This window comes from Dendrobates tinctorius, unplaced genomic scaffold, assembly GCF_039654945.1.
Source record: "Dendrobates tinctorius isolate UK_male_01 unplaced genomic scaffold, ASM3965494v1 ptg000083l, whole genome shotgun sequence".
NCBI classification, from domain to species: domain Eukaryota; kingdom Metazoa; phylum Chordata; class Amphibia; order Anura; family Dendrobatidae; genus Dendrobates; species Dendrobates tinctorius.
In genome coordinates this window covers 8,237,542-8,260,533 of record NW_027361751.1, presented here as the reverse complement: position 1 = coordinate 8,260,533, position 22,992 = coordinate 8,237,542, and the positions used below count along the sequence as shown (strand labels likewise).

Sequence of the window (22,992 nt, the reverse complement as noted above, 5' to 3'; positions counted from 1 at the left end):
GTACAATACATTAGGTGACCACAGAAAAGTGAATGCAGCTCTGGGTGTAACTGGAATACAATACATTAGGTGACAGCAGAAAAGTGAATGCAGCTCTGGGTGTAACTGGAATACAATACATTAGGTGACAGCAGAAAAGTGAATGCAGCTCTGGGTGTAACTGGAATACAATACATTCAGTAACAGCAGAAAAGTGACTGCAACTCTGGGTGTAACTGGAGTACAATACATTAGGTAACAGCAGAACAGTGACTGCAGCTCTGGGTGTAACTGGAGTACAATACATTAGGTAACAGCAGAACAGTGACTACAGCTCTGGGTGTAACTGGAGTACAATACATTAGGTAACAGCAGATCAGTGACTGCAGCTCTGGGTGTAACTGGAGTACAATACATTAGGTAACAGCAGAACAGTGACTGCAGCTCTGGCTGTAACTCGAGTACAATACATTAGGTAATAGCAGAACAGTGACAGCAGCTCCGAGTGTAACATGAGTTTAATACACTAGATGGTGGCCCGATTCTATCGCATCGGGTAGTTTAGCATCTCTGTTAAAATAAAAAAGTTATATACTCACCTTCCGACGGCCACCGGACTCTGTCCCGCCTCTCACCACGCTCCCGGCATCTTATGGTCCCAGTCACTCTTGCGAAAGCGCAATGTCATCAGCGGTGTTTCGCACAAAGCATTACTGGGACCGGAAGGTGCTGGGAGCGTGGTAAGAGGAGGGACAGAGTCCGGGGGCCGTCGGAAGGTGAGTATATAACTATTTTTTATTTTAACAGAGACTCTAGAATACCCGATGCAATAGAATCGGGCCACCATCTAGTATTATATAATGCTGTTGATAAGCCCCCGATCCGACCTGAAAGATAAGAAAAGTAAGATTTATTATACTCACCCGGGGGGGAGGTCCGGTCCGATCGGTGTCGCAGGTCCCGGTCCGGCGCCTCCCATCTTCTTATGATCGCCGCCTTCCTGCTTGAATCATGGCTCCCCGGCATCACGCTCCTGCGCAGGCGTTGAAGGCAGGGCAAAGTACTGCAATGCGGAGGCGCCAGACCTCTCTGATCTTTCCCTGCACCTGTGCACTGCATTATTTTGCTCTGCCCTCAACAGGGCAGATAAGTATGCCTGCACAGGAGTGTGATGCCGGAGAGCCATGATTCAAGCAGGAGGGTGGTGATCATAAGAAGATGGGAGGCACCGGACCCGGACCTGCGACACCTATCAGACCAGACCGCGCCAGAGGTGAGTATAATAAAACTTATTTTTCTTATCTTTCAGGTCGAACCGGGGCCTTATCTACAGCATTAAAGAATGCTGTAGATGATCCCTGAAAGCTGATGACCCAATCTTATATCAGCCAAACCAAGTGACAGGTTTCCTTTATCATGTCTAATGAGATGCAAAAAGTACTTAAATAAGGCTGGGGCTACACAACATGTGAAATCACAGTGTCGTATTGCGACATCACATCTAATAATTTCCTATGATGTCACATTGAGACGTGTGACATAATAAAAGTGAAACACAGAGCTGCAAATGTTTCCAAACGTGTTGGATTTTCTGGTGAAAATTACAGGGATCTTACTTGCAGTAGGCTTCAAATCAAGTTACATGCAATTGCAATTTGTGTGCGACTTTTCTGCGATTTGACTATTTTTTTCTACAGCAAAATCACACTTTTAAAATAGTTGCATGACAACAAGTTGGAGAAAAGTTGCACGGATGTTTTTTAATGCGCGACATGCTTTTTGATGCCGTGTAGCCTCAGCCTAAGGCCAAGGTCAGACGTCTGAGAAACTCTCACGAGTTTCACACTTCAATACCCGGCAGTAGAGTTGAGTGAAACGGGTCGAAAAAATTCAAATGTCACCGACTTTCGCCAAAGTCGGGTTTCATGAAACGAAACCCGACCTTAGCGTGAGGTCGGCCACGAGGTTGGCGACCATCGCACCAAAGTCGCGTTTCAAAAGATGCTTTTGCGCCCTTTTTCAGCCAATCAGGAAGAACGGACACTGTGGGCAACGTGATGACATAGGCAGCGGTTACCACCATGTTTGTGAAGGGCATGCAAGTGATGGCTTGCTTTGTGTGGCATCACAGGGGGTATAAAAGGGCGTGCACGCCGACCGCCATGTTACTTATGCTGATCTCAGAATAGGGAGAGCTGCTGCTGCTGATTCTGTAGGGAGAGCGTTAGGCAGGGAAGAAGATACCAAAAACTACTTCTGCTGCTAGCGATTTTGCCTGTACAACACACCAGTTACTGTGTAGTGCAAGGGGAGGCTATATTGCGGTGCATCAGCTCTGTTGGTTATTAGGCTGCCTTTTGAGGCTCCCTGATAGCTGCATTGCTGTTTTCACACTGCTGAGCAAACTGCTTTTTTCAAAGCAATCCAAATTTTATTGTTTTGTCCTGGTGAGTTACTGAGCGCTCATTTTTTCACACACCGTACAGCGTTGTACGCTCCTCACACAGTACCGTGTACCGGCTGTTATCACGGCCAAATTGAAGCTCTGTGTGGCTCTGTAAGAAAAAGCCGAGGAGTTTGTCCGTTCTTACAGACCTACACTCTAGGGAGATTCCAATTTTGCCCAATTCTATATACACCTTGTCATACACCAGCCAATTTCTGCCTGTCACATTGCGGTGTAATCTCTACTGGGCCTGAGACAATAGTTCAGCGTCCTCCAATTTACAGTGAGAGTCAAATTCTCACCAATACTATATACAGCTTCTGCCTTCTCATACACCAGCCAATTTCTGCCTGTCACATTGCAGTGTAATCTCTACAGGGCCTGAGACAATAGTTCAGCGTCCTCAAATCTACAGTGAGATTCAAATTCTCACCAATACTCTATACAGCTTCTGTCTTCTCATACACCACCCAATTTCTGCCTGTCACATTGCGGTGTAATCTCTACTGGGCCTGAGACAATAGTTCAGCGTCCTCCAATCTACAGTGAGATTCAAATTCTCACCAATACTATATACAGCTTCTGCCTTCTCATACACCAGCCAATTTCTGCCTGTCACATTGTGGTGTAATCTCTACTGGGCCTGAGACAATAGTTCAGCGTCCTCCAATCTACAGTGAGATTCAAATTCTCACCAATACTCTATAGACCCTTTACCTTGTTTTACAGTACCATATAGCTGTTATTATTTTGGGTACCTTTTTAAAAAAAATGAATAAGTATGGTGGAAGAGGCCTTGGAAGTGGGCGGGGGTTGCCAGCTGGTCCTGATGGTGGTGTTGGTGGTGGTGCTTCTGCTGGTTGTGGCAAAAGCACAATAGCACCTAAGGCAGGAGGTGGTGAGCCGGCGTCATTGTCTGGCTCCACAAGGCCTCGTAGGCTCCCTTTTCTGGGAGGAGGTAAACCGCTTTTAAAGCCGGAGCTTCAGGAACAAGTTTTGGCTTACATTGCTGACACAACCTCCAGCTCTATCGCCTCCTCTTCTGAAGTTTCAAAAAATAAAAGCACTGCGTCGTCAGTGGAGGCTCCTGGTCAGGAACAACACCTTTCCTTGTGTCCTTCACCCCTACCAAAAGTGAAGGATGCGGCAGGCCACACTACAGATTACTCCATGGAGCTCTTTTCTCATACCATGCCTGGGTTATCAAGTCAAATCATGAATTCCCCAGTCCAAGATGAATCTGACATGGAGTGCACTGATACACAGCCACTGCTAGATTTATCTGCTGGTACATTCACTCAGAGCACTACATTGTCCTCGCAGTGTACTGAGCCAGAATCTGACCCAGATGAACTCGGGTGCTCCTTCCCGCATACTATACCACCATACACGGTGACACAGAGGAAGTTGCACATGACATTGAAGAGGAGGTGATGGATGACCCAGTTGTTGACCAAGATTGGCATCCATTGGGGGAAGAGGGTGCCGCTGCCAATAGCTCAGAAGAGGAGGAGCATCCGCAGCAGGCATCGACATCGCAACAACTGTTATCTGGCAGGTCCGGAGCAGTCCAAAAACGGGTTACAAAAAGCAAAAGAGTTGCAGGACAGCTTGGCCAGATGGTCAAAATAGCACAGCGTGCAAGGCCTCAAAATGTCTTCCATAGTAGGAAAAGTGCAGTGTGGCACTTTTTTGAACAAAATTCTAATGATCAGGCAAAGGTTATCTGTAAGAAGTGCGCAAAGACCTTTAACCGAGGGAAAAATCTGAGAAATTTGAATACCAGTTGCATGCTTAGACATTTAACCACCATGCACTTGCAAGCGTGGACGGACTACCAAACCTCACGTACCAATTGTGCAACTGCTCCCAAAGAAGGTAGTCAGCAATGCTACATTGTCTCCCCCACTGTAAGCCTACCGGTTAGCACACCACCAGCAGCAAATGTTGAGGTGTTGTCACAAGGCCAAAGCAGTCAGGGAATCACAATCTTACTGTATATCAATGAAAGACTGAATCTAGGCCATCAGAAAGAACACCAACTCCATCACCATCATCAACCCTCTCTAAGTCCGTCATGTCCACCGCTATTTCCACCATATCCAGCTCTCAAGTCCAGCTCATCCTACCAGAGACTATGAGTAGGACAAAAAAGTACTCATCCTCTCATCCGCGTACACTGGGTTTGAACGCCCACATTGCCAAACTAATCTCGTTAGAGATGATGCCCTACCGGTTGGTTGAAAGAGCAGCTTTCCGCGAACTCATGGCCTACGCAGTACCACGCTATGACCTACCCAGTCACCACTTCTTCTCTCGCAAAGCCAGCCCAGCCCTCCACATTCATGTGAAAGACCGCATTGTCCATGCAGTCAAGCAATCAGTGAGTGGAAAGGTGCCCCTCACAACTGATGCATGGTCCAGTAGGCATGGCCAGGGCTGTTACGTGTCCATCACTGCGCACTGGGTTAATGTGGTGGATGCAGGGTCCACAGGGAACAGCGGTGGTGGCACAGTGCTGCCTAGCCCACGGTATAGGAAACAGTTGGCTGTAGGCGTTTGACCCTCCTCCTTCTCCTCCAGAAGCGAAAGCTCATCCACAGAGCGCAGTCGCACGAGCACTCCATCCGCAGCTGCCAGTGTTGCACACGAGGTGTCCCCCTATCAATCAGCTAGTGGAAAGAGTCAGCAGGCTGTGTTGCAGATGATGTGTTTGGGGCGACAGACACACCGCGGAGGTACTGGCCGACTACTTTCAGCGACAAACTGAATCATGGCTGGGCAGTCTACATCTTGAGGCAGGCAAGGTAGTTAGTGATAACGGCCGGAATTTTGTGGCAGCCATAGCCCTTTCAAAACTCAGACACATACCTTGCTTGGCTCAAACCTTGAACCTGGTGGTGCAGTGCTTCCTCAATAATTATCCGGAGTTAACAGGCCTGCTCCATAAGGTTCGAAGACTGTGCTCGCACATCCGCCGGTCGCCCGTACACTCCAGTCGTATGCAGAAGCGGCAGCGATTGCTCCACCTTCCCAAGCACCTCCTAATTATCAACGTTATAACAAGGTGGAACTCCACCATGCACATGGTTGAGCGGCTGTGTGAACAGAGGCAGGACGTAATGCATTTGTGGGAGGATACACGGGCAGGCACTTTGAGGGCAGACATGGAGTTGACAGGTGTGCAGTGGTCGAAGCTGAAAGACCTTTGTAAAGTCCTTTAGTGTTTTGAGGAATGCACACGGCTGGTAAGCACAGACGATGCCATCATAAGCATGAGCATCCCACTTATGCGTCTGCTCATGCAAACTTTGACGCACATTAAGGAGCAGGCGTCTGCAGCCGAGGTAGATGAGGAGGAAGAGGAGGAGGAAAGCCTTGATGACAGTCAGTCATTGTCTGCTCCGAGACCTCTCCTGGACGAGGTGGAGGAAGAGGAGGAGGATGATGATGAGGATGATTATTTAGGGGAGGAGGATGCTTCTCGTGGGGCAAGAGAAAATGTTGGCGTGGCAAGGTCTGGTACAGGGTTTGTGCTTGACTGGAGGGATGTGGATTTGCCAGAAAGTGCTCCTCCACCCAGCACTCGCAGTGCATCATTGACAGCGGGAACATTGGCCCACATGTCAGATTATGCCTTGCAGATCCTAAAAAGGGACCCCCGCATTGCCAAAATGATGAACGATGACGACTACTGGTTGGTCAGCATCCTGGATCCACGATATAAAGGCAAATTCCAAAACATAATGCCACAGGAGAACCTTGACCTAATATTGGCTAACAAACAAGCAACTCTGGTAAACCGGTTGGTTGAGGCATTCCCAGCACACAGCAGCGGTGATGGTTCTCACATGAGACGTAGGGGCCGGGGGCAGCTTGGAAGAGGTGTTCGTGGTGCACACATCAGAAGTGACGTTGGAGACAGGGGTTTCATGACCATGTTGTGGACTGATTTTTCAAGTCCCGCTCACACGACTGGTAATACTGCATCGATTGAAAGTGACAGGAGACAGCAGTTGTCAACTATGGTTACAAACTACTTCTCGTCCCATATCGATGTTCTCAATCACAGGTCATTCCCATTTGACTATTGGGCAGCTAAACTAGACACCTGGCCTGAATTGGCACAATATGCCTTACAGGAGCTCGCTTGCCCAGCTGCAAGTGTGCTATCAGAAAGAGTCTTCAGTGCAGCTGGATCAATCCTGACAGAAAAAAGGACACGTCTGTCGACCCAAAATGTGGAAGATCTAACCTTCATTAAAATGAACCATGCATGGTTTTCCAAGGATTTTGTCCCACCTTCCCCTGATGACACCTAGGTTGCCAGAAAAATGACTTGCTTTGGTCCTCCTCTTCCTCGCACTTGCCCAATTTCGCCTTTTGCAGCAGCTGAATGTCCAACATCAACATATGCCATTTTGTAAACCTCCCTAACTGGGCTGCCTCCCCCCCCATGGCCGGGGTTCACCACCTAGCGCACCCAACCGTGTGAGTGCCTTTGCCCTGGACAGGTGGGTGGGCCGACTCTTGGGCACTGGCACAGGGTCCCTCATAGTGCAATCAAGTGTCTCTGACGGTGGGGGTGCACTCCCGCCATCAGACACACCGCCGTACTATGAGGGGCCCAGTGCCAGTACCGACACCACGAGTGTGCCCCCCTTGCTTGGGCAGGGCCACAGCATTTGCAATGTTTACCTCTTCCTGCTCATCCGCTATGTAGTCTGGGCTGTCAAATCCTTCACTGGGACTGCCACTACAAATTTGTTGAACTGATAGATGATGGTTAAGACATAGTTATGCCCTGTCCCGCTGGCCGGGCTCTAGCTTCAGATGATCAATGGCTTCCATTTCTTATGGACGTCGACTCACAATGACATGTAGTGGTGGTTTATCATCAGCTTTCACAGTTTTCCTACTCACAGACGCGTGACATTCCGGCGCACATTTTTAAATGTGCCCTCTCATGCCAATCCCATAGAATCGCCTATGGCCTGTGGCTTCTGTCTTTTGCACTCCAAAGTTACGTGACAGATCATGATAGGCAGTGAGCAACATGTTTACATCTCTCCCTGTGATAAAAATTTGATGGAGATCACTAACGCTGATTGGATCAACGGTACTGCGATACAGCAACATTTTCTTCACAAAGTTATGTTTTCGCTGTCTCCACACACAAATTAATTGAGGGTCAGCATCGCCTCTGAGAATTGTGACGGAAGTTTTTCCCGTGATTGTTAATTCCTAGGTTTCTGCAATCACTAGACTTTATGTCAGTAATTGTATGCATCTCATTTCCTATATCGGAGAGGCTGGACTGTCTTACTGAGACAGAAATGTTTATGATGATTTAAAAATACCACCAAAAGTGTATACTGGTGTACGCTTCAAAAACATTTCCTTTTTTCTACTTTTTAGATTGTTGTCTAATCCATACTGAGAACACGGAGATTTTAAATGTTTAAACTATGCTATATATACCTGCTATCCAGTGATAATGTACCCTTTCTCACCTTTGTCCAATCACGTCTAATCCATACTGGGCCTGAGACCGTCTGAGCCTGCCTCCCGATCTATAGACATAGGTATTTAATGTGTAAACTATGGTACCTATATATGTGTTATCCGGTGAAACTGTACCCTTTATCAACTTTCTACAATGTTGTCGAATCCATACTGGGTCTGAAAACGGCTGCAGAGCTGTTAAGCAAGCTACAGCACCTGTGGTTTGGACACGTAATTTTTTCAGGAATGCCGGTTAGGCCTAATTCCGTAATTGCGGTTGACCTGCACTTACTGGGAAATCATCGTTCGTGGGGAATAATTCGAATCCCAGATCCCCATCACTAATGGTGTTCAGCGGGTTATGAGCACCTGTAAGCGACAAAAGTTGGTCCTTTCAGTGTAGCGCGCATGCAGCCCCGGACATGTAAGGGCATGATAGACCTGTTATTGCTCGATCTCGCGTGCCAGAGCCTCGCGTATCCCTCTAGTAAGGTTGACACGTACCGCAGGGGCATGCCGAAGTCTCGGTTGTTAACAGAATAAAGCTGAGAAATCGCTAGCACAACTACAAACGGACATACCACACCACACACAGAAACGACAAAGCTTGCAATCTGTCCATCTTTTCTGTAGCTTGTATGGTTGTGGTTTCCCGGTTGGAGTCCAATTAAGCCACAGGCTCCACTCCTGGTGGCGCCCTTTTGGACATTCCTTTAAGGTTCAGCTTTGCAATCATACAGCCCCCGGAAACCAAACACTTTGCCTTCATGCAAAGTTTGGAGGTTCGTGGGAATAACGCCGCCCCATCGGCAGTTGCCATAATTTATTGGTGGGCAGTTCGACGGTATATGATCGTGTTCGATTTCAGAATTTTTTTTTTTTTTGGTTTGTATTTTACATTTTTATTCCAGCCTTTCTTGACTTCATAAGGGCATGACAAGCCTATATCTGTGTCTCCTCCACCTCCTCCTTTTACTCCTCCACCTCTTTTCTAAATGTAGTTGCCCTTTTCCATATGTTATTTTTGTCTTCTGAGCATTTTGTCTGCTTTGGGACACCTTTAAAGGTGTTTTGTATTTGTTTTCTGTGTGTTTGTATGTGTTTGTCTTTGCCTGCCATTGTTTTCAATGGGGTTCGACGGTGTTCTTCGAACGTTCGACGAACATTCGACGAACTTGCCTCCTGTGCGACGAACCAAAACACTAGCGGGGTGGCTACACTACTCCTGATATATAGAAGTACATTGTTAATGTTTAAACTATGCTATATATTCCTGGTATCTGGTGATACCCTTTCTGCCAGGAAGTCCTCCACCAACCAACACTCTAATTGTATCATTGACACCTGTAACATTGTCCCACATGTGTGATTATTTCTTGTGGATCTTCTTGTTATATTGTGGTGTGATCCATCCTGAGCGTGTGAGTGTCTATGGGTTACTCCTGCAATTTAGATGTACATTTAAAAATTACCCCAACACTGTATACAGCTCTACGCTTGTGATACATTACCCATTTACTGCTTGTTATATTCTGGTCTAATCCAAACTGACCAAGTGAGAGTTATTTTCTGACTGTGGAAATAAATACTGAAATTGACAACAATGACACCTACACTGTGTACAGCTGTACTCTTGAGATCCATTACCGTTTTACAGCTTTTTAGATTGTGTTGTAATCCAATACTGAGCCTGAGAGTGTCTGTGTGTGCCTCCTCAAATATCTATGGAGATTTAGAATGTTTAAACTATACTATATATACCTGCTATCTGATGATACTGTACACTTTGTCTAATTTTTATATTCTTGTCTAATCCATACTAAGCCTTTGAGCGTCTCTGTGTGACTGATGGAATATATAGGGAGATTGACAATTATCCTTTGACTGAATAGAGCTGTACGCTTCTGATACAGTGCCATATATCTGATGTTATTTGGGGTCTATTTTCTACAAAATTTTGAAGTTTGGTGGAAGAGGCCGCGGACGTGGGCGTGGGCGGGCCAGCTGGTGCTGATGGTGGTGGTGCATCTGCTGGTAGTGGCAAAAGCACAATAGCAGCTAAGGCAGGAGGTGTTGAGCCTGCGTCATGGTCTGGCTCCGGAACGCCTGGAAGGCTACCTTTTCTGGGAGTAGGTTAACCGCTTTTAAAGGCGGAGCATGAGGAACTGGTTTTGGCTTACATTGCCGAAACAGACTCCAGCAAATATGCCCTCCTCTTCTGAAGTTTCAAAAAAATGCAAGCACTGAGTGGTCAAGTGCTGGCTCCTGGTCAGGAAGAACCCCTTTCCTTGTGTTCTTCACCCCCACCAAAAGTGAATGATGCAGCAGGCCACACTTCACATTAGTCCATGTAGCGCTTTCTATCATACCATGCCTGGGTTATCAAGTCAAATCGTGAATTCCCAAGTCCAAGATGAATCAGACATGGAGTGTGGGTGGCCAGCCAGGGCAGTGGGGTTAATTGGTACCGGGCCGGTGTCTCACAGGGATGTGTCACGGTGGTGGTGACCCATTCCGTGGCCCTGGGCGTCCATGCAAAGGGGTGAATTACGTTTATAGGTGAATGAGACGTGACGCCACCTGTGGTTTCTGATTAGATTGACCAGCGCTGCAGTGTCCCTTCTCTGGGACAGATGTTGTGATGCAGCTAAGATGTAGAAGCCCTGCACAGGTAGGGCCGTAGTCGCAGGGCAGATGAAAGAGTTGGTAGATGGTGTGCAGTGCAGGATGTAGCAGAGCCGTACGCCAGGTGCAGGAGAAGGATGACAGACACAGTCATGCAGTTCCTTTACCTGTACTTGGTAAGTGCCGTCCAGGACCCAGAGTACAGATGGAGAAGGTGTTGGTCAGCCTGGAATCCAATTTGGAATTCTCTCTCTGCAGATAGGTAGTGTGGTCTCCGTTCTAGCGCTTATCTGAGGTATTTGCAGTACTGAGTTCAATGAAGTTCCCCCTGTTGACTCTCTTTTGGAACTTTCTCGTATGGCAGGCAGCCGTAGCCTTTTCCTTCTGGCTCCCACACGTCGATGCTGGGGCCTCCGAGCCTTAGTTGGGTACAGAGCATTTACAACTGCTACTTCCTCCGGTTTCGGCTGCAGGAACGTCAGTGTCCCTACAAACTCGGAGACTGGAATCCGGACCATGCGCTCCAGCTAGGAGTGAGCCTTAACTCTGCTCATCCTCCAGCTCCCCTTCTCACGTCCACACACTTCCCCTTCCCTGCACAGAGTGCCCTAACTTACCTCCTCCCGACCACAGAGAGCAGCTCCTCAGCAGTCAGGTTCAGAGGTCTCCCTGCTGGCCTGGAGTGGGAAATGTGTTGTGTGTTGGTTGAACTGCTAGAGAGATCCTTCGTTGCTCCCAAGCATGACATGACACTCCCTAGGACGAAGGTGATGCCACTGTGGCAACCGTACTCATGGGGACGCCACAAGTGCACTGATGCCCAGCCACTGCTAGATGATTCTGCTGGTACATTGACCCAGACCACTACATTCCCCTCACACTCTACACAGCCAGAATGTGACCCTGAGGAAACTCAGGTTCCCCTTCCCGCATACTATACCACCTTAAAAGGTGACAAAGAGGAAGGTGCAGATGAAAGTGCAGGTTCCTTGAGCAGTTGGGGGGCATACTCATGGGCGATGGCACTGGCACAGGGCCCCTCATAGTACGCAAAAGTGTCTCTGCCGGTGGGAGGGCCCACCTGCTGTCAGACACACCGCCACACAACGCCGTACTATGAGGGGCCCTGTGCCAGTGCCGTCGCCAACGAGTGGGCCCCCCCTGCTTGCTCCGGATCACAGCACTTGCAAAGTTGAAATACTTACCTCTCCCTGCTCCACCGCCATGACGTCTTCCGCGTGTCCTGACAGTGATATTCTGATCAGAGAGCGCAATGACATCACGTCTGTACGCCCTCTGCCTAAACAGCCAAGTGCAGTGAGATGGAAGATGGGGACGACGAGGAGTCCAGACTAGTACAGGGATTCCCTAGCGAGACTTATTTAATTGTTTTCAATGTTGGGACAGCAATTTTTGGGGAGCACTATACTCTGGAGAATGATATATGGGGCCCACCATACACTGGAGCATTCCAAAGGTGGATATCAGACACTGGAGCAGCATTTACAGGGCCCATTATACACTGGAGCATTAGAAATGGGGCCCATTATATATGGAGCATTATTTGGGCCCATAAGACAGTGGAGCTTCATCCATGGGGACCAACATATACTGTAGCATTATGGGGAGCTCATCATATATTGTTTCAAACATTATATGGGACCAATGATTCTGTATGGAGAAATATATGGGCCTCATTACACTGTATGGCGCACTATGCGGTGCCCATAATACTGTATGGAGTAATATACTGTCCGTTTTTGGAGCTATTGGAGAATTCAAAATCGATATCAGTCATGAGATGTAAAAAGTGAAGTATTTTTCATTGTACTATACCGCTATTTCTCTACCGTATCGGTGCATCATGAGTTGTGGTATGTGTTAAAGGGGCGCTCTTTGGCCCAGGGCACATGAAAACCTGGAGCCAGCCCTACCCCTCCACAACTTTAGCCAAATAACCCCCAGTTTTCAGTGCGTAACTATTATTATGAAGTAAATTAAGGTTGACAAGCTTCAGTAATAAAAATTGATTTTTTGCCATTCAAATGGGCACTGTAGGTGCCGACTTTGCTTCCCCATTGACTTGCATTAGGTTTCCTGTTTCAGTCGGCCTTCGACTTTTCACGATAATCGGCCGATTTCGTTCGACCTGACTTTTGAGAAAGTCGGGTTTCATGAAACCCGACTCGACCCGAAAAAAGGCAAAGTCGCTCATCTCTACCCGGCACTGCCACCGGCACTTGGACCGGAGCACTCAGCTGCATGTATTTCTATGCAGCTGAACGCTCTGATCCCGTGTGCCGGCGGCAGTGCCGGGTATTGACGTGCGAGTTTCTTGCATGTCTGACCACTGCCTAAATATGATACATGGCATGTATGCCAGGATTCAGCCCCAATTTGTTTCAATTTAATTAGTAAATTCCCTCATCTGTTTGTATAAGGCTATGTGCACACCCTGCGGAATGGGGTGAAGATTTGGCCTTGCGGATTTTGTAAAATCTGCAGGTAAATCTGCAGGTCAAAAGACCTGCGGTTTTACCTGCGGATTGCTCTGCGGTTTTGCCCTGTGGTTTTTCATCTCCACAGTGGAGGAGATGGCAAACCGCAGCGGAATCCGCAGAAACAATTGACATGACAATTGACAATTTCCCATAGGCAATAATGGTACTGTACATCGCAGCAAAAACTGCTGCGGACCCACAGCGGCCAAATCCGCTGCGGAACCGCAGCAGAATCCGCAGCGTGTGCACACACCAAAGAGGAAAAAAATGAATCAAGCATAAAATTTAAGACAAGTGAATGAAGCATGGTAAATTTGCCTACTTCTGAATTGAATAAAAAACTTGAGTCTGAACTGAGAAAGTAAGGTAATGTGTATGCACAATGTAAGCGCATATTAACACATGACCATTACACAGAGAATACAGAAACAAAAAACACAAATAAAAAATAAACTGCAAATAATGCATATAAAAGTAATAATAATAATAATAAGGGTATTTAGTAAACATAATTTTGATCAAAATAATGTACAAACCATCCCGCCACGTCAAGGCAACCCCTGTGGGACAGTCCTAACTCTAGTATTTAAAACCTTTCTACTTGCCAAGTGACGTGAATGTGAACAAGTGGAAAGGTTTTAAATACTAGAGTTATACACACATAATATACGCTTATTATTATTATTACTTTTATGCATTATTTGCAGTTTATTTTTTATTTTAGGATATTTGTGTTTTTTGTTTCTGCTACTTCTGAATTGGCCTGATTTCTGAATTTAGGGAAATAAATGATAATGTATGTATCCATATCATATTTTGGAAATACACTTTCAGAAAGTGGGTTCCAGAAAATACAGCATGGCCATTGTATGATCAATTAATCAGACTTGTTAATTCCGCCTTTATTCTAGAGTACGATATAACCCCCGTCTCCACTCGCACTAGAAGCAGCCAGCTGAAGAGGCCAAATATTGGAAAGAAAGTTGTTGAAGCAGCGGTGGACACTGCCAGCAGTGATAACTCATCTATGAAGTAATGGTGTACACCCACTGTTATTTATTAGTCTCTGATTGTAGATCATTACCTAAAGAGATTATGTGATTAAAACATACATAAATGTCATAAATACCACATAAGAGAATTTTGAGATAATAGCGAAGGTGTGGGTGCATATCCTTCTGGAGGAACCAACATGTCAATGTACACTTCATTGATTTCAGTACAATCTGCTATCCTCAACATTTAAAATTGCAAACATCAAATTGACCTATCAGTGATGTCATAGATGTGCTGAATGGTAGACATTGCCTGAACGTGCTCCCATGGCCTGCAGAGTCTCCGGACTTGTCTCCAGTTGAACACATCTGGAATGTCATTGGTCAGAAATTACAAAGGTAGCTGCCAGCAGTGGATCTTGATGATTTACGTGCTCAAGATCATTCAATGACAGAACATTGCTCAGACAATCATTAATAACCTTGTCAATAGTAGCCAAGTCGTGTATGTGAGGGAATTTCTGTATGTGGCGCTTATATTCGATGCTGATTAAATCAATATATTTTGAAAATGTTGTTTGATCATCTGCATATCATTAACATATTAATCTATACTGTGATTTTCATAATTCCACAACTTTTCCTTCTTGATGCTGCAAACTCAATATTGAGTGTATGTTATGCTTCTTGTCTCCTGTAGTAGAAAACTTGCTGATAGGTTTCTTTACAAATTATAGCCGAATACTGGAGGCCTTACCAACAGGTCATTTAGTGATGAGCTTTATTAATTAATTAATGTATTTATTAATTTATTAATTAGTTAGTGATTATATTTATTAATGGACCCTTCTAACACAAAAGGAATGTTAAAAATATACACCCCTAGCCTAGCATTTAATAGAGATCACAATGGTATTTTTTTTTATTTAGACCTCCACTTTTTTTCCCCAAATTATACATTAGCAAAATTCAATCATTATTGCTTTTCGATAGCCAACACATAAAATATCTCATACATTCTAAGAAAATAGTCACTCAAAACACCAGAACTTTGCTTAGTATGTTCTTCCTGAGATTTACAGAAAATTTAGCTCTTGATCAGGAGAGCTTTATGTCCTTAAAATTAAACTTGTCTGGGTGTAGTACTGAGTAGTGTAGCTGTGAATCCAGCCATGAGATGAGATAAAACACTTACTAAAAGCTGGAGCTGTTTTTCTGCCTCGGTCTTCCTACACCAGCTCCCTCACCTTTCCAAAGCTTTCTATGGGCAGTATGTAATGTGATCCCTAATCGAGATAATAATCTTGATTCTCAAGACGGATTTTACTAGTAGATTGAAAGTGAATGATCAGTTGATGTGCGGGGAGGAAGAAGTGGCTTATTGGTGAGAAAGAAGTGCACTTATTTGATAAGATACATACGTTTTTATATTCTCGTGCATAATTGATTATTTAATGGTGTTGTCCTTCACAACATGCTGTCATATTGTTGATGTACCTATGGGATGGGGTCAATAATAAGATTAGTGTGTGTCCGACACCCTGAAACCACCACAGATCAGCTATTATTTGCTCCAGAGGCCTCAGGATGTAAACTCTTTGAACAGAGCCGGAAAGTGCAGTTCTATCCAATATGTAGTGGCCACTGCCGGGTACTGCAGAACATCTCCTATTCATTTGATGGGAGCTGTTCTGCAGTAAACATAAAGAGAGAAGGAAGATCCGGCACTGGATCTTCCTTCTCTCTTTATGTTTGCAACACATGGTGGTCAGCCATTTGATCCCTAGGCACGACCGGCTTATAGGACTATTTTGGTGAGCACAAATTTCCCTTTCCCCTTCCTAATTTTCTAAATATTCTGTTCTGCAGTACCCTGCAGCTCTGTTCATAGTGTTTACGTCCGGTCGCCGCCAGAGCAAATAACAGCTGATTGGTGGAAATGTCGGGTGTCTTTATAGATTTCAGCACTGGGAACAGTTTTTTCTATCAGAAATATACACATTGCTGTGAAATTAAGCCCTTATATGTCCTTTAATGGGCACTTGTCCTTATTGTATTATGTGGGGTATCGGATCACTATGAAATCTCTGTGATTCTGTGTGAATGCACTTTTATGGATTGCTGACTGTTCTCCATGATTAGTTGTATCACTTTGGAGCAGAGGTGGGTGCACTTTGGTATGACCCTGTGGCTTTTTGGTGACTTTTTCATTCTGCTGTTTTGGTTACAGAATGGTGTCTAAAGAACAGATAGTGGAGACCTTCAAAGAGCTCATCCAGCAGCTTGCAGAAGACAAGGATGAGAGCGACATGACCAAGCTCCAGGAGCAGATCTCAGCAAGACCCGTGGAGCACATGTTATGTGACAACCTGGATCCTCAGAAAGAGGAAAGGAGTGAGAGCAAACAGGTACGGAAATCACAAGTCTAGTTAAAGCTCCTTACTAGTATCGTATCACAGTACTCTGCTCCATAATATGGTGCCCATCCTACTCAGGCCCATAATGTCCCTATGCCACCAATATTTTACAAAGGTACAAAAAATTTCTCACAGATTCATTTAGAAGTCATGAGTGCAAAAAAGTGCCGTTCCATTAGTGCGGGTATTCATGGCAATACTTCTGGGGAAGAGTAAAGTGCCGTATGTGGGGACACAGAAAACCTAATATAGGCCACTCGCCTCCATACAGGATCATTGCACGCGGCTTAGCTGTGATCATGAATTTTTAGGGTTTGTACATGTGATAAATGTGATGCAGAAATTTCTGCATGTCCAATATATATAATGTGGACCTGTAGAAATCCATGCACATGCCTAAGCTATAACACCATTCACATCCGTTCACATGTATGGGATGGATTTACAAAGAATATGAATATAGATTTAATAGTGCTAGTAATTAATTTTCTGTATTAATATTTATTTACTAGTGCTAATATAACCTGTGTGGTCATTTCATGACAGAGCACTTTTGCACAATCACGTGTATACAGAGCAGTATCTCTTTATGTATTTTGCACTTTACAAATATTTTGCACAGGCACTATAGACTTTTGTAATGATTTTTTTATTGTTCTACTTTGCTATGTTATCAATGTGGACTTAAAAGCCAGCCTCCATTTATTCCAGTATCTTATGTTCCTGTAATTTCTAATAATGTTTAGATGAATCAATAAATTTCAATTTTAATGAATTTTTTGAGCACTTCTATTAATTTTTGTTTTCTCAATGGGATATGAGATATACAAAAATAATGATTTGTCTGTATTTGAAGTGCAGCCTTTGGTTTAAGGGCGAAACTATTACGTATTAGGACCATCGTGTATAAATCTAATTGTTTTTTTACTTATATTATTACTTATGGCCAGTCCTTAGGCGACAGGCATTGTTACTGATGGCCAGTCCTTAGGCGTCAGGCATTGTTATTCATGGCCAGTCCTTAGGAGTCAGGCATTGTTACTGATGGCCAGTCCTTAGGCGTCAGGCATTGTTATTCATGGCCAGTCCTTAGGAGTCAGGCATTGTTACTGTTGGCCAGTCCTTAGCTGTGGCTGGTTTGTACATTATCACAACGTTCTTCTATTCACATTAATGTTACAACACAGTAATACCTGTAGTAACCGCTATATAGTGGGCCAATAGATAGACTAGTCGGCCCACTTAGCATGTTATCACGCCCCTGATGGTGTGATAACATGACTTACTAGTGCTGGCATCATCGCTAGCACTATACAAGCCACAGCTTCTTTCCCTTACATTATTGAGTCTCTGCAACCGGGTGTACGCGTTCCGCTTCAGAGAGGCGCGCTGCGCATGATCGGAAGTCTTCTAAGTGGGCAGACTGGTCAGTGGACACAAACGCCCCCTTAACTAGTCAAAGGCCTCATTTACAGTTGTGGCCAAATGTATTGACACCCCTGCAATTTTGTCAGATAATACTCAGTTTCTTCCTGAAAATGATTGCAAGCACAAATTCTTTGGTATTATTATCTTCATTCAATTTGTCTTAAATAAAAAAACACAAAAAGAATTGTCCTAAAGCCAAATTGGATACAATTCCACACCAAACATAAAAAAGAGGGTGGATAAAAGTATTGGCACTGTTCGAAAAATCATGTGATGCTTCTCTAATTTGTGTAATTAACAGCACCTGTAACTTACCTGTGGCACCTAACAGTTGTTGGCAATAACTAAATCACACTTGCAGCCAGTTGACATGGATTAAAGTTGACTCAACCTCTGTCCTGTGTCCTTGTGTGTACCACATTGAGCATGGAGAAAAGAAAGAAGACCAAAGAACTGTCTGAGGACTTGAGAAACCAAATTGTGAGGAAGCATGAGCAATCTCAAGGCTACAAGTCCATCTCCAAAGACCTGAATGTTCCTGTGTCTACCGTGTGCAGTGTCATCAAGAAGTTTAAAGCCCATGGCACTGTGGCTAACCTCCCTAGATGTGGACGGAAAAGAAAAATTGACAAGAGATTTCAACGCAAGATTGTGCGGATGTTGGATAAAGAACCTCGACTAATATCCAAACAAGTTCAAGCTGCCCTGCAGTCCGAGGGTACAACAGTGTCAACCCGTACTATCCGTCGGCGTCTGAATGAAAAGGGACTGTATGGTAGGAGACCCAGGAAGACCCCACTTCTTACCCCGAGACATAAAAAAGCCAGGCTGGAGTTTGCCAAAACTTACCTGAAAAAGCCTAAAACGTTTTGGAAGAATGTTCTCTGGTCGAATGAGACAAAAGTAGAGCTTTTTGGGCAAAGACATCAACATAGAGTTTACAGGTGAAAAAAAGAGGCATTCAAAGAAAAAAACACGGTCCCTACAGTCAAACATGGCGGAGGTTCCCTGATGTTTTGGGGTTGCTTTGCTGCCTCTGGCACTGGACTGCTTGACCGTGTGCATGGCATTATGAAGTCAGAAGACTACCAACAAATTTTGCAGCATAATGTAGGGCCCAGTGTGAGAAAGCTGGGTCTCCCTCAGAGGTCATGGGTCTTCCAGCAGGACAATGACCCAAAACACACTTCAAAAAGCACTAGAAAATGGTTTGAGAGAAAGCACTGGAGACTTCTAAGGTGGCCAGCAATGAGTCCAGACCTGAATCCCATAGAACACCTGTGGAGAGATCTAAAAATGGCAGTTTGGAGAAGGCACCCTTCAAATATCAGGGACCTGGAGCAGTTTGCCAAAGAAGAATGGTCTAAAATACCAGCAGAGCATTGTAAGAAACTCATTGATGGTTACCGGAAGCAGTTGGTCGCAGTTATTTTGGCTAAAGGTTGTGCAACCAAGTATTAGGCTGAGGGTGCCAATACTTTTGTCTGGCCCATTTTTGGAGTTTTGTGTGAAATGATCAATGTTTTGCTTTTTGCTTCATTCTCTTTTGTGTTTTTCATTTAAGACAAATTAAATGAAGATGATAATACCAAAGAATTTGTGTTTGCAATCATTTTCAGGAAGAAACTGAGTATTATTTGACAGAATTACAGGGGTGTCAATACTTTTGGCCACAACTGTACATATCATAAATGAACTTTAGAAATACTTTTTAGAAAAATATGTTTATGTATGTAATGTAATACAGGGACTGTTAGGCAGGGTGTTTAGCTATGAATATATTGGGAGTGCTACTGTTTGAATCTGATCCAGCATCATTTTCCTTGCTCTTCTGAGAAGCAGAAGACAAATACTTTGGCTCGGAATTGGAATTCGTAGCAATGCTGATGTAAGGGGGGTTACAGGGACGTTATTATTCCCAGACTTGCCCCGTTTCTGAATTTGTTACTCTCTCACTCTCTCTCTCTCTATATATATATATGTATAGTTGTTTGTACTCATGTGCTGTTGAATGTATACTGTTGCTTAAGGAAAGTGCAGTACCTCAGTTAGAACACTAGATGGGGTACATTAGTGTATATAGTAAGGATAGGAGGGGCCACTGTGGGTAAGCTAGGAACATTTCCTGATTGTGGGTAGTAGGGCCAGGGACCCCAAACTGTCCAGATGGGCTTTAGAGTCGGGACAGCACAGTGACCCCGCAACATTGTAAAGCTAGGTGCCCAGCCGTCCAGGATCTATAGTGGCCAGAAGCTACAGGAAAAGTGTACAGCAGACGTCGCAGCAGAATAGAAACGCAGGTCGCTTCAAGATGTGGCAGCTTTCTACATGTTTCTACATGGGCAGATGCCCTTATGTCTGGGGCAAAATGGACAGGGGAACTCCTAAAGGTAGTTAAGCCCTACAGTGAGGACGCTGCGGTACCGAGCGAAATGGTAGGACCTGGGAGTATGCCCAGAGATGTGAGGAGGAGCACAGGGAGAGTGTACGATGTGTACTGTGTGGAATCCCATGTCAATGCTGTAACTGATCTGGACATGCTGCGTATGGAATCAATCTTTATGCTCTGAAATGAAGGAAGAAGTTTCTCTGTGACTCAGGGAGGACCCTGAGAACCAGGCAAATGAGAGAGTGGGACTGTGTGTAGGTGGTGCAGGTGGCCAGGGCACGCTAAAGCAGAGATTTTTGCAGGCCATAACTATGGCTTTGGCTGCCGCCCACACTGACGCAAAAGGACTGTAGCTTGTTCCAGGGATTTTGAGATTGACTGTTTGGTCCTTCTTCTATGGGTTCCTCATAAGATGCAGATAGCGCTGTTCTGTATGGTTGTGAAGAATTCTCTCTTTCAGAAGAATCTGCAGGATCATTGTTGCACGGACCTTCATACCTGCACTCTTTCATCTGTTCCAGAATGGCTTCCTCATGTGGAGGAAAAAGAAGCAAATCTAAAGGGATAACAAATCGTTCTGCATTCTCCTGCTTTCTTTTTCTCTGCATGCTCAAAAATTTTTTGCCCTGGTGTGGAACATCTTCTATTACAGAAGGGTTAAACTCCAGACACTGCTCGGCTATATTGTAGATTTCAAAGCACTGAACTTCTCTTCACTTGCAATCATCAGTAACTGGGTCAGAGAAACATCTGAGCCTAGACATATAGTATATCATCAGTGATATTCGCATCTCCCATCCAGTGTTCCCATATTTTACACAACTTCTTTGAATCTAGCTGTAAGAAATTATTTCTGAGTGCTCTGCATAGTACTGATACCTACTCTATGGCTGTAAGGGTCTGTGGTAACGTCTAGTGTGTGTATGGGCACCTCCCTGGCTAGAGTATGCAAATAGGATGAATAGATGGAATATATATTTGCGTGTGTCAAGTGACGCAACTCTGCTGCCTCCAGTCGTCTGTACAATTGGCAATTGATGGACGATGCTGCGGCAGTTTCTACTACTAGGCCAGTTATTAGGGAACTCACAGTGAGCATATAATATATACACCTCCAATTCAAAGCATGTAATATACAGTGGTGTGAAAAAGTGTTTGCCCCTTCCTGATTTCCTATTCTTTTGCATGTTGTGACACTTAAGTGTTTCAGATCACCAAACAAATTTAATTGTTAGACAAAGATAACACAAGTAGTCACAAAATGCACTCTATAAATGAAGGTCTTTTATTATTAAGGAAAAAAGAAATCCAAACCTACAGGGCCCAGTGTGAAAAAGTGATTGCCTCGCCCTCCCCTTAAAACATAAATTATCTGTGGTTTATCACATATTTGGGAAGTTGCGTTCAATTTCCTTACTCACACCCAGTTCTGATTACTGCTACACCTATTCTCAATCACGAAAGCACTTAATAGGACCTGCCTGCCTGATGTAGATTTTTACAGAGCATAAATACAACTCCAGAGATTCCCGCAAGGTTACGGGATACTTATCACCCACCTTCAGGAGTTCACTTTTGGATATAATAAATTTGTGTCCTGAAAACCCCCCCAAACTGAAAGATCTGAACTGAAAGATCAGTTTAATCTGCTCCATAGGATAAGACATGAATACAATATCTCAGAATAAGACTATTTTTATTATCTCATCCCCATTTTATATAACAGGCAAAATGAATGTATCATAGGAAAATTAAAAAAAAGTTTTACCGAAAATTGGGAATAAAAAGTATCACAAATATTTAAATGGTCAGAAAAATAATATAAAAATGGAGTCATGAAAATATATCTTAATGAAAGACTAGAGGTATTCCTACCAAACTTTTATGTCTGATAGGTAGTGGTCCCACCTCTGGGTTTGTACCTATGTAGAAAACCATGTTCCATCTTGCCCCACTGTGACTGGAGAGGTGACCTGCATCTATCAGACACTTGTAGTACATCCTGAGATGTTTCAGATGGAAGTAACCCTTCAATGATACATGAGAAAATGACAAATTTACCTCAAATAACCTTAAATTCCTTCTTAGTCATAACAATAAATAGTTATGGCTGATGGAACATGAGGTAAAAATGTCATCTGTTACCTGCAGCCATTTATTCCCCAGTATAGACAATGCACTGAGGTCTAGCTTATGTTTACTGGTATGATCACCTGCTCTGCTGGTTCTGTTATATACGAGACACTGACTAACATACATGGAGTAAGAAAGTTGTGATAATCCCTTATATCTCCATTTTAGGAGCTTGAATTGGAGGCGGTGAATGGGGATATCGCAAAGGAAGTCTTTCAGCCTCAATTGGTAGATGCACATGAAGAAGGAAAAGACGCTTCTGATACAGAATCCAACAGGGACACAGGAGACGGTGATGGAAAATCTCTAACCACTCTGGTTTCAGTTAACATGGACTTGGAGAAATCCATTGAAAACTCCTTTCCAGACCAGGTAAGTAAGTAAGGATCTATATAACTAGGTATTGGCAGGCAGGGGTGGATTAAAGGGAATCTGTCAGCCCATTTTTCACCTATCAGCTGCCGGCACCACCATCAGGGGCTTATCTACAGCATTCTGTAATGCTGTAGATAAGCCCCCGATGTAACCTGAAAGAGATTAAAAACGAGTTAGATTATACTCACCTCTTCTTTGC

At 44.4% G+C, this 22,992-nt stretch overlaps 1 protein-coding gene across 5 annotated transcripts in view; it reads left to right on the top strand.

Annotated features, from left to right (window-relative positions):
• Positions 1 to 22,992, top strand: part of FAM169A (family with sequence similarity 169 member A) — a 172,325-nt gene that overhangs the window by 130,816 nt on the left and 18,517 nt on the right. For all 5 annotated transcript variants that reach the window (XM_073584084.1, XM_073584083.1, XM_073584082.1 and 2 more), the window contains exons 10-12: positions 13,968 to 14,088; positions 16,282 to 16,459; positions 22,587 to 22,790. In XM_073584084.1, coding sequence (XP_073440185.1) covers positions 13,968 to 14,088; positions 16,282 to 16,459; positions 22,587 to 22,790 — 503 coding nt within the window. The remainder of the gene's footprint in view (positions 1 to 13,967; positions 14,089 to 16,281; positions 16,460 to 22,586; positions 22,791 to 22,992) is intronic.